This window comes from Lissotriton vulgaris, chromosome 7 (assembly GCF_964263255.1).
Source record: "Lissotriton vulgaris chromosome 7, aLisVul1.2, whole genome shotgun sequence".
In the NCBI taxonomy this organism is placed as follows: domain Eukaryota; kingdom Metazoa; phylum Chordata; class Amphibia; order Caudata; family Salamandridae; genus Lissotriton; species Lissotriton vulgaris.
In genome coordinates, this window is record NC_141695.1 from 589,510,151 (window position 1) to 589,523,171 (window position 13,021).

Consider the following 13,021-nt stretch of genomic DNA (forward strand, 5'->3'; position numbering starts at 1 on the left):
TCCTAACTATATATGGTCTATAGCCTATGGTTTTTTCAGTGAATATATATATATACATACATATATAAACATATATCATCTGTATATCTATATAAATACAAACATAAATGCATGCATACATATACTTATATGCATACAGATGCATGTTATTTACATGAAAGTTGAAAAAATACTAATAAAAGCAAAGCTAAAAAGCCACCTCATTACAAACAGAATGGCTTTAACTTAAACGAGGGCGAGATCTACTGCATTTTCAATGCTTGTTTACTTTGGTTCCATCAAGAAGGCATTCAGATGTGTCACACATTTGCCATAAATTCTGAATGTTAGCACTCTAGTTGCACATTAGATCACTGTAGTAAAGCTACTGCTCACCAGGGACGTCTGCTGCTGGTATTCAAAGTGCATGTTTCAGTCTGCATGCCAGAATTTTTTTAATGAAATAGAAGAGGATTTGAGAAGTCACTCAAAATGATCCCTAATTTTTCTTTCTGAAGCACTAATCATACTTTCTATGGCAAAATTAACCCCCTCATGTTGTTCCTTTTTAAATTGAGTGTTTTCAGACTTACCACTTCATTCCAATCAAGATGGCTTCTGGTGTGCCATACTTTTGTCATAAGTAAGACTGTTAGCGCTCTAGTTGTTCTTTAGAACACTCTGGGACATTCTGTCATTGGGCTATACTTGGGGTACATCTGGGTGATATTTGGGCTACATTTAGGCTCTTTTGTCTCTGGTGGCCATCTTGGGAGACTGTATGTCAGAATTTTTTAATGAAATTGAAGAGGGTTTGAGAAGTCACTCAAAATGTGCCCTAATTTTTCTTTCTGCAGCACTAATCATAATTCATATGGCAAAATATAGCCCCTCATTTTGTTCCTTTTTAAATTAAATGTTTTAAGAGTTACCACTTTATTCCCATCAAGATGGCTTCAGGTGTGCCATACCTTTGTAATAAGTAGGACTGTTAGCGCTCTAGTTGTTCTTTAGAACACTCTGGGACATTCTGTCATTGGGCTATACTTGGGCTACATCTGGGTGATATTTGGGCTACATTTGGGCTCTTTTGTCTCTGGTGGCCATTTTGGGAGACTGCATGTCAGAATTTTTTCATGAAATAGAAGAGGATTTGAAAAGTCACTCAAAATGTGCCCTAATTTTTCTTTCTGCAGCACTAATAATACCTTCTATTGCATAATATACCCCCTCATTTTGTTCCTTTTTAAATTAAATGTTTTAAGAGTTACCACTTTATTCCCATCACGATGGCTCCAGGTGTGCTATACCTTTGTAATAAGTAGGACTGTTAGCGCTCTAGTTCTTTAGAACACTCTGGGACATTCTGTCATTGGGCTATACTTGGGCTACATCTGGGTGATATTTGGGCTACATTTGGGCTCTTTTGTCTCTGGTGGCCATTTTGGGAGACTGCATGTCAGAATGTTTTAATGAAATAGAAAAGGATTTGAGAAGTCACTCAAAATGTGCCCTAATTTTTCATTCTGCAGCACTAATCATACTTTCTATGGCAAAATATACCCCCTCATGTTGTTTCTTTTCAAATTAAATGTTTTAAGAGTTACCACTTTATTCCAATCAAGATGGCTTCAGGTGTGCCATACCTTTGTAATAAGTAGGACTGTTAGCGCTCTAGTTGTTCTTTAGAACACTCTAGGAGGCTGCAGTAGAACACAAAGGAATCAACTGACAGTCTCTGTCCTTGTTGGATGTACATGTTTTACTGAGAATGTCAGACTCCATTTTCACATGACTGAGAAAGATAATGTGAATTTACAGAAAATATGCTTTCAGTTTAGCTTATAGATCCCCTTCCAAACCACTGTGGGAAAATCATGAGATATTAGTTTTCTTTCAAACAATATTCATGATATCACAGCAGAAGGTTTTTTCACATGGTAAAATCACCTTAGAACCCACCACAATTCCTAAAACGAGTATGGTACCATCAACAAATGATTTATAATGTAACTAAAGTCCTAAAACCCTCTATTAACTACAATGCTTTTTAATGAGGTGCTATCATGTATATTGGTCCCAAGATGGCTGCCAACACTTCTTGGATGAAGTGCTGACAGCCAATCAGATCAGATGTGTGGTTAGGCTCCGCCCAGATATATATCTTTTTTTGAACCTAAATTACTCAAAATCCACTGGAGCACATATATTGAGACCTAGCAAAGGCACATCGGGCTAACAGTCCCTACAATTTTGCCAAGTTTCGTGCAAATCCATTCAGCCGTTCGAGCTAAAAGTGAGGCCAACCGCCCTATGGAAATTAACATGGGAAAACGCGTTTTGGGACCCCCCTTTTTTCTCGGCCCCCCCTTGATGAAACCCCCCCCAAATTGTCAGGGGCTGCTCAGAAACAAAATGTTCCATTTTCCTGAAAATTTCAGCCAATTCCGTCCACAAACGCCTAAGTTATTAGACATAGAATTTTCAAAAATCCCATAGAGAAAAAATCCACTGCTGATGATGTCACATATTACATCAATCATGACATGGTCAGTGACATCACTGATGACATCACTGATGACAACTCAAATGACATCACTGATAACATCACTGATGACATCATCCAGTGACTGTATGCTTATGTAAAGTTAAAATATGTCTTACATATTGAAGAATGAGTGGATGTATAAGTGTCTGGATGAAGGATTTAGTAAGTGCATGACTGACTGTATGAGAGAGTGATTAAATGTGTCTCACTGAGTGCATGGGTTAGTGACTAAACTGTCTTAATTTGTGCATCATTATATCTGTTGTTCTATGAACTGCTGCATGTGTTGAACAGTAGCTATATGAGTAACTATATAGGTTATTGATTGGTTGCCCAAGTATTTGTATGGAGAGTAAGTGTGGGGGTGGCTGGGAGGTGTGTGACTCTGTGCATATATGTGTGAACAGTTGATTCACTAGATGTATGGGTTCAAAACTGCATGTGGAAACAGCTGTATGGGTGGTTGACTGTGTACAAGTATATTGATGAGTGAATGGATATCTCAGTGCTACATGTCAAAGTAAGTACATATGTAAAACACAGTACATGTGAGAGTTGACATATATAAATAACTGTGCATAAGAGCCAGTGAATGTGTGAGTGGCTGAATGGATCATTGTAAACTTGTATCAGGGATTGTATAAGAGAGTAAATATGTGTTAGTATATGTTTGAATAAGTAAGGTGTGTATAACTGTATAGTTGAGGAAATGGAGGTGTGATTGATTCTTTGCATGACTGACTAGGTGTGTGAGTAACTCCATGGATGAGTGACCGTCTGTGAGTGTCTGTTTACTCTGAGCGTATCTAAGGTTATATTAAAGTCTGAAGAGGTTGATCGTATTATCACATGATTGATGTCATCAGTGATGTTGTCAGTGATGTCATTTGAGTTGTCATCAGTGATGTCATTTGAGTTGTCATCAGTGATGTCATCAGTGATGCCACTGACCATGTCATGATTGATGTAATATGTGACATCATCAGCAGTGGATTGCGGGTGCGCGATATATAGTTATTGCATCTAACTATATATGCGAATTTCTATGGTTTTGTGCGAGTAAATTAAGGTTTTGTAAATGCTAATCCCTAACTATATATGGCCTAAAACCTATGGTTTTTTCAGTGAATTTCAATGGTTTTTTAATAGCAAATATCTATAGCTGTAACATATATTCTTATTCTAATTCACAAATATATTTTATATATTTTTTTTTAAGCAAAGGACCCAGATGCATTTACAGTTTATCACTAACAATGTTCCAGGCTAATGTATTTTCACGGGAAATTAACAACTGTCCTGCAAGTAAAATATTCCTATTTCGTGAAAAAGGACGTTTCTTCGTCCCATGAGGGAGTCGTTGAGCAAAAGAGACTTGGCCTGCTGTCTTAGTCGCTGATAGGCCTGATTATCGGATTTTTATCGATCACTTTATATTGCAACAGTGGAAAACAAAACAGCCCTTGCCCATTTATTTTTACAGCATTCCTGCGTATTATACCCTACCCCCAAACAGTATTTTGCCTGTTACCATAGTAGTAGTTTATGGAACACTTACGTTAGCACATAGGTTAAAATTTCACCACAATATGTTACTAATGAGTGAGCTTCAGCATTATAGTTCAAATTATAAATATCATTTCTATTGATGACTGCTACACCCACAAAAAAACAGACGTATGTACTTTTTTAATTAACTTTTATTAAAACAATAACTGGAACTATAACTAAAAGATAACACTACAATAAATAACTAGAACTATAAGTAACAAAACAATATAATAAACAACATATAATATGGAGTCCAACATAAGTATTGTAGTTAATCTGCAAAACAAAAAGAAAAATTAATGGTAAAAATTAGATTGAAGTGACTAAATGAGATCAAACATCACAAGTCAAAGTATGCCATCCTAATATCTAATTATCCATAGTTATACAGAGATCCGCCCTGTATCAGACTCATATGTACAAGTGTATATTGTAGATTATCTGCCACCGAAAACCTCTCAAGTACCTATATCCGTTACTTTTTAACTTCGTTGAGTAGTCATATTGTGAGTATTTACCTTAAAGTTGTAAATTTTTTATTGATTATTGCTATTTGAGATATTCCCTGTCTACAAACAGAGAAGAATAGGAATATTCTGTCTCCCTTTGCAGATAGTGAAGGATAGGTAATGCGGACTTTTGTCCCCAGTTGTAATCCGTCATGCCTGTTTTTCTCCCCACTGATTGATTGATTGGCTGGACATTTATTGTTCAAGGAATAGTTCTAACGAGGTATTCTCTGTTTGCAAATAACGTGGAATAGAAATATTCTGTCTAGTCTTTGCAAGTAGTGAAGGATGGGTAATGCGGACCTTTGTCCCCCGTTGTAATCTGTCATGCCCATCTACTCCCCACTGATTGAGAAACTAGTTCCACCCGGACCATTTATTAGAGGTACATCATCTGGCTCAACCGGAGAGTACCCCTAATAAAGAAGACATATGTAAAATACGAAGTAAAAACTATATCCTGTTAAACAGAAACTTTACAATGAAACACACTTGAAAAAGAAGGGAAAGAAATCGAACAAAATCAGTAGGCCACTGATGAGTTTTTGACTTCGCTAGAAATAAGAAACATGGAAGTGGTGAGAGAAGCCAAGCTTGACGTTACGGCAGCCACGAGGTAGCTAACCTCCGCCACCCCCCCACTGCTCCAAGCATGTCTGTCCCACCGCCCGCCACACCCAATAACGGTAACATGAAATAGATACAAATCAGCAGATACCTACCCCCATTCCGGAAACTCCCGAAGTGCAACAGGTCCACGGTTACGCCCATCCGGAAGATGAGGCCTCGACACGTGCAGGGCGGGGCCCGACTAGCCACCATCAGCCGGAGAAGTCGTGGGATGGTTGGCCCGGAATGTGCTGGTCTTCCCATTCTCTTCTGGCGCCCTGCAGGCCACGGGGGGATGTCTTGCCTCTGCCTCCGACCTCCCCCCGTCTTATCGCCTGGTCCAGACATCACGGATATCAACGCCAGGTGTCGGCGTGGGGTGCGCTGGTGAGGGAGAGGCGGCGCGAACGAGCCTCTCCCACCCCCCCAGGTGGGGGCCCCTCAGCTGCACCCCCAACGCTCCACTCACCCAACAAAAGGGTCGTCACGTAAGGTGCACCAGGAGAGGAGCCGAGGCCGACGGGAACTCTAGCTGCGACAACACTGGAGAGGAATGTCTTGCAAATGCCACCGACCCTCCCCTCATATCTCCTGGTCTGGCCCCGGCTTGGTATGAGCTCCCCGTTCGGTCCTGAAGCAGCGCCCTGCAGGCCACGGGGGGGATGTCTTGCCTCTGCCTCCGACCCCCCCCCTCTTATCGCCTAGTCCGGACATCACGGATATCAACGCCAGGTGTCGGCGTGGGGTGCGCTGGGAGGGAGAGGCGGCGCGAACGAGCCTCTCCCAGCCCCCAGGTGGGGGCCCCTCAGCTGCACCCCCAACACTCCACTCACCCAACAAAAGGGTTCGTCCACTCTTGCGATGCAGCGGCGCTGCACTCACCCGAAAGTCTCGGTTACTTTTGCGGTACAACGACGCTTTTCAGGTCAGCCTGAAAATGAGTCCTGCGTCCAGAAACGTTCTCCTCAACTTTGAAGATTCTATAAGAGCCACGGGGCCCCCGACCCCCGATGAGAAATGACTGCCATGATCACCCACGGAACGACCACGACGTAGCCGAGGGACGTCGGCGCGCTCATGCCGGCGCCGGCCTCAGTCTTGAAATGATCAAAATCCTGCAAGACTACCAACTTGATCAGTTCCGGTGGGACACCAGTATGACCCGGTAGGAGAAATTGTTTCCTCCCACCCCACATTCACTGATGGTTCATGTCACCAGTCCCCTCTGCTACCCTTCAACAAAAACCTTTGGACTACCGAAAGAGGTCCCTGTCCAACCACGACTTGGTGGAGACATTTTGACTATACTTGGACCTTCCTGACCTCACCCAAAATGGCGCCGGTACAAATGAAACTCTCAACTCCTTGTTGTGCCCCGATTGCTCAGCCTTGATATCATGAGATATGTATGCAGTTTTTACCACATGAATTGATATGGGATAAGACTGATTACACGTTCGAACAATGAATTGATATTAAGTTCTAATGCATCATTGATTACTGTATTTATTATTGAAGGTTGGAATTGTCGACACTAATGGTACTTGCTCACAATGAATTATCGATATGATTTTGTTGCACTTGTCGCACTTTTTACTATGAAATCAACGACCACTGACTCTGTTATGTTTTCCACAAATAAACACCCCCCCCCTCCCCATTTACAGTTCCAGCCTGCTCCGTGGCCGGCCCACGGGGTTGTAGGCCCGTATTTGGGCACCAACATTTTTATTAAAGGTTTTTGAAAAAGCAAACGTAGTTGTACCGCGTACATTGGTAAGTTTCGAAGAAATGGCCACTGTTTCCGATTTTTTTCATTTTTTTAAAAAAGCAGGTGAAATGAAGCAGCTCAATTAGTTAAGGGTTAAAAATTATAGTACGCAGAAACATTGAAAATATGAATGGTCCAGGTTTGTTGTATGTGTTTTTCATTTTTGTACAGCATAAAGCAATCGATAAAGATCCTGGTATTTAGCCTCTACTTTATATGCTACCTGTATCAGGGAAGTTGTTTTAAATGCCCCTAAGCCACCCCGAAGGAATGTCACCTGGCCCCCCAAGTACGAACGAAAACGACCCCGTACCACTGTAGGTTATCTCTCTTCCTCAAAAATGACAAAAATTACTTTCTAGGACGTTTTGGACATTGATGATTTTCATATGATCTATTTATTAAAGTAATACTCATCTCTCCGCATGAAATTAATTTTCCACATGCTACACAAGTCAATCTCATCTGCCCAAAGTTCTTTTGCAGATTTGGGACCGTTTCCCTTGCCTCTGACTCACTTATTGCTAAGTCATTGATGGATGTTTTTGCCGGTCGAGGGTTATCCACCAAATCTCGAAGTTGTGCTTTAGAATAATTAGGAGGGTGCCACCTCTCCATGTGCTGATGCATGGTATGATTACCATAGCTATATTTTTTTCGGTCCCTCTCGAGAGTTTTTTTTTTTGCAGATGAAGCAGATAACGAATCTGGCATTAACTTTCTTTTCATGAGAAGGAAAAGAAAAAAAATTGCCAGATAAAATTCACTTTCACATGGGACGTTCTTGGAATTTCTTTCAGAAACTTTTACATCACTGTGTCATTTCTTTGTCTATCCTGGTTAAAGCAATGTCATATAAATAGTTGTTTAAAAAGTTTTTTTACACGTGTTTACTTTGTTGGAGCGTTGTATATATTTATAAGTTATTAAAGTGTTATAATCCTACAACTTTGTTGGAGTGCTATATATTTTTAATGTGACACATAATTGTGAAGACTTTGATGTACAAAAAGGCATCCCTGGAATCTTCCGCTTCAGGCTCGGTCCCACACACACTTACAGTGAGAATCCCCTCCCCAATCACAATACAGGATCGTTATCAGATAGTAGGAACGCGTGTGGTGTAACGGATCTCATGAGGTGGCGACCTTGATCTACTGTAACTCCTTTAAACAGGGGTGATTCTTTACAGTTGGGGCCATAAACTACATCCGCAGGGCTAGGTGATAGCCTGGGACCGGCCTGGGCAATCAGACACAGAGGAAGAGGAGTGTCAGAGGGTGCGGTAGTGAATAGGGTGAAAGGGAGGTGTCGGGCGGGCACAGGGTGTGATACTCAGGGAAGAGCAGCGCAGATGGGGTGAAGTTTATGGCCCATGCATCAGAGAGAGAGCAGGGGTGACCAGTGCGTGGGGGAGATGCTTGCAAGGGTGGGGAGCCATGCTGAGGATCGGCGGCGTGCAGAGAGTGGGTCTGGTCAAGGCATCTAAAATGGCTGCCGTGCACGACAAAAGTGTGGCATTGGAAAAAAAGCAAGATGGCGCAGACAATGTTTATCAATACTGATTAATTTATAACAATTATTTTTTACAATATATTTACTCGCAGTGTCAAAATGGCGATCAACACTTCCTAATTTCCTTTGAATCGAACGTTAACAGAAGTCAAGCGGCAAAAAAAAAAAAAAAACGCTCACGCGCAACCGCTGGAAGACAAGTATCAACATATATGAGCCTCCTCAACCACCCTCAGAAAACATAGGGGGTCAGGATACGTCTCCCGTACCCCCTTATACCCAATACTCACATAGTTTTTCCTCCATCTAGTAATTTAATTAAATCGAAACACAAAATGGCGAATTCCCGTTTCGCGTCCCGATTCGCTACCCAGTTCGCGAACCGGGAAGCGCTTCTACCGCGAAAAATTTATTTTTTTTATTTTCCCCACGGGACCCTTAAATAACCCCAACATCATTCCTAGGGGGTCAAGAGGGGTCTACCTTGCCCCCTTTCATTAAATTCCCCCTTCGTTTTTCTCCTCCTCTTGTCTCTCGATCCTACCGAGAGACAAGATGGCGGCCGCACCGGACTGTTTAGAATGTTGACAGACACTGGAGAGCCAATCAGCTTCGCTTCGCAAAGCGCCGTTACACGAAAAGTACGCAATCTAGTGCGCTATCCAGGACGCTGTCACAGATATATCTGTTTTTTTAAACGTTAATTTCTCAAAATCCACTGGAACACATATATTGAGACCCAGCAAAGGCACATCGGGCTAACAGTCCCTACAATTTTGCCAAGTTTCGTGCAAATCCATTCAGCCGTTCGAGCTAAAAGTGAGGCCAAAGGCCCTATGGAAAAATAAAATGGGAAAACGCGTTTTGGGACCCCCCTTTTTTCTCGGCCCCCCCTTGACGGAACCCCCCCAAATTTTCAGGGGCTGCTCAGAAACAAAATTTGCCATTTTCCTGAAAATTTCAGCCGATTCCGTCCTCAATCGCCAAAGTTATTAGACATAGAATTTTCAAAAGTTCCATAGAGAAAAAATCCTAACTATATATACCTACTGGCTATCGCCAGTAGGTAATATATATATATATATATATATATATATATATATATATATATATATATATATATATATTCTGCTCAAATTCTCCACGTCGCAAAGAATTACCCCACTCACGGGAATTCCAATCTCCAAAGTTTGCTTTATTTTTCAACAGACAAAGACAGACGCCCTCGCGTTTCGGCACACAGCCTTTCTCGATGTCGGTAGCCACCAGACATCGGCATGTTCTTAAATTGATTCCTCACAATCAAGGAAGGACTACTGGCCAGCTGGCATTAACCAGTGCCATCTTAGAGTGGTGTATTATTACTGTTGATGTAATCATCTTTGTACATGTTATAAAATCGTTAACCATGTAAACCACTCTTTAGTTAGTACAAGTACATTAGGATGTGCGATGTATATAATTCATAACCTCCTCACATATACAATTATTGTATACTGAATCAAATCCCTTACTTGTTGAGTGTTGAACGTGTAAGGTTCGATTGAAAAGCGGCTTGTATTTGTGTTCTAAACCAAGATAGATGGCTACTCTGATCTACGTGGACAAAGAGAATGTCTTTGCTAGTACAAATGGTGGTTCGAAGGATCGTTTGAGGTTGTCATCTGCATCCACAAAGGTGTTTTCTGAGCGACCTCAAATGCAGGGACTACGACTTGGCAAGGTACTAAAGGCTTCTCCAGTAGCCAGGCAAGGTCTCGCTGACATCACTATCAACATTGGCAACGCGCTTGTTGGCACACAACCAAAAATGGCGAAGCCAAGGTTACAACAGCTTTCTGTTAAGAATGGAAGAAAACATTCTGAGGTGGAATATTCAGAAATTGAGAAACTCATTCCCTATAATCCACTTGATTTTGAGTGTTTTGATGTTCTTGAAGAGCACAGACTGAGTCACTTGTGCTTGGCTGGTGTATCGCTCCAGACAATGGAAAGGTTTGATCGACATGTGAACCTGATGCCATCTCCTCCGAAACCCTCTTCATTCACATGGGAGTCAGATATCCTGCCCTTACCTTTCTTGTATTCGCCGGCTGAAACCTCTGTTGACTTGCCGGCGTTGCTGGACTATTAAAATGAAAGCAATTTGGACTTAATGGGACTGTTTATGCACTTTTACTGTATTTATATGTTTTAATAAAGGTTTTGTCACTAGCTAAAAAAAAAAAAATCCCTTACTTGTTATTCAACCACAATTGAGCCGTGGATCGGCTATTATCCTTCCTACGATATTATTCAAGTCTGTTTATCAAAGTAAATCAACCAATTACATTTCCTTAATTCTATACATTAATATACTTTTTTACCATGTATATATTTCAAACTACATTATTTCATCTTTTCATTGTTTCATTTTGTCATTTCATTAAACAAGATCATGTTTTACATTTAGCGGACACACCTAGGTATATCTCATCACTCCTAATTCAAATCAATTTCATCTTTCAAGGAGTCATGAGTCTATCAAAGACTAAAACCAAAAGAAAGGAAAGGAAAGGAAAGGAAAGGAAAAGAAAAGGAAAATGCAGGAGGTAATCCATCCACAACAACTCTGAAATCTCAGTCCTATGTACACATATACAATTATATACATATATACATGTTGCGAGATACAAAAAATAAGTCTTTGCAATTTCATCAACCGTTTCTAACATTCATGAGCCAATATGAACCATCAGGTCTTCGCCACTATTCATACCCCAAGGTGTTTTTGTGTGAAGGTCTATATATATATATATATATATTCAGTTTCACACCGCGCAGCCAGAACTGCACAGATGCACTCTGCTTCGAAAGTATAAAGATCACTCTAATCACCAATGCACAGTCCACGGAAAGTTTATTCATTCATTGCAGCATGTGAAAAACGGTCAATGGAGCAAAACCCCAACGCGTTTCGGCGAAACACTCGCCTTGGTCACGGGTATTTTTTCATTGATACTAGACTGTAAATAAAGTTTTTCAAAAAGCAAGTCTCGTGTGAACACAAATGTGAGAATAAGGAAAGGACTCTGGGCCTGTTATGTAGCGGCCATCTTGTAGTGGTGTATTCCTGATAATACATCAAAGGAATGGCTTAATCCAATGCATGTGCACTAAATAAGTAATATTAAGGCAAAACAGTCTCAACCGTTAGTGACTGGTCATGAGTATGTTCGGTAACCAAAATTCTGACATGAAATTACTAAACATGTTCCAAATCCATTTAAGATATGGAGATAGAAGTTTTTTTTGTAAGTATTGTTAATGCACATACCTGTATATATATCTTCTAACAATATAAGTGAATTTATAACACCCAGAATTCATCATCGACATCCCCAGTGGGCAATATATATATATATTTAGTTTTTTTCGATTTCATATTCTTTTTACATGTGCCAACAATTTCACACTACCACCAGGCTTCATAATTCTATATAGGCACAAAATCACGAGGCGTACTTTATTTCTTAGTTTACTTTTCCAAAATGGCCATATCACATCTTGGAACGGTAAATTAAGAATAATGTATCACCCAAAAATAATTTTGAGATGTCCCATGTGCATCAGCATGCCATCTTGGATTGATTTGTGTTAAGCTTCATGGGCACACACACAGCGGCCCTCTTGAGATGCTTTTGCTTCAGCCTTATTGCATGCATCAGGGCTTTCTGGGGGAGGGGGAGTACTGGCAAAGCCAATAGTTCTGCTCTGCATTTCGAAAACAAGATCTACTGTTTAGCAATGCTCTTTAAGGATGCTGTTTAGCAGCCACAAAAAGAAATAACTGGTTATTTCCAATGTAGGAAACCTTATTTCTGCATCATTCTGTACTGGAACATCACAGTTTAATGACACCGATATAGTCTTGGAGGTAACTCTTACCTGAATGACAGATATGGGCAATCAATGTTTGTATCATCAAACTACCAAGCAAAGGAAGCCAGTCTTGAGGCTCCCTGTCACCAACAAGTGTCGGAGACAGAATACAAAGTAAAACCGCATAGGCTACACTTTTCGTGCCAGTCCCATCACTCGCAGAGTGGCTGAGCCCTAAAGCACCAAAAATGTTTGGGAGGCGTTTCGCTAGAAAGCCTTTTAAAATGTGGATATAAAATTGCATTTTAGAGCACGTGTTCCGCATATACTAACCTGCTAAAACTCTTAATTGTGTATGTTCATTTAATAATCTTAAAATTCCTTATGCGTATTCCTTTGTATCATGTCACAGGGCAGACTTTTGAGCGGAAGAGTCATTTTATTTTTCTTTATTGCACACTGTAAATCACATTCTACAACATTAACTTTGTGTAGATTACGTTCATATGCAATTTGGCCGTTTTGGGGTTTGCAGGTCGTATCAAAGTTACATATGGGGAAGTTTGTATTCCTGCAATTACTGAGTTACACGTCCTCGGGTCTAATAATTAAAATAACTATATTAAAAATACGAGGAAGGGAATTTACTACTGCATACCCTTCTGGCCAGTACTGGGT

At 40.7% G+C, this 13,021-nt stretch overlaps 2 protein-coding genes across 2 annotated transcripts in view; both read left to right on the forward strand.

Moving 5' to 3' along the window:
- The window catches only part of ST6GALNAC1 (ST6 N-acetylgalactosaminide alpha-2,6-sialyltransferase 1), a 419,114-nt gene that overhangs the window by 342,383 nt on the left and 63,710 nt on the right, over positions 1–13,021 (forward strand). The window lies entirely within an intron of this gene.
- On the forward strand, positions 10,016–10,675 carry LOC147702069 (securin-like). Its single transcript, XM_086930682.1, has one exon. It carries the CDS (start codon positions 10,065–10,067, stop codon positions 10,614–10,616), a length of 552 nt encoding a protein of 183 aa, XP_086786808.1. The 5' UTR covers positions 10,016–10,064; the 3' UTR covers positions 10,617–10,675.

Coding starts and splice junctions, on each gene's coding strand:
- LOC147702069 (XM_086930682.1), top strand. CDS start 10,065: ATGGCTACTCTGATCTACGTGGACAAAGAGAATGTCTTTGCTAGTACA.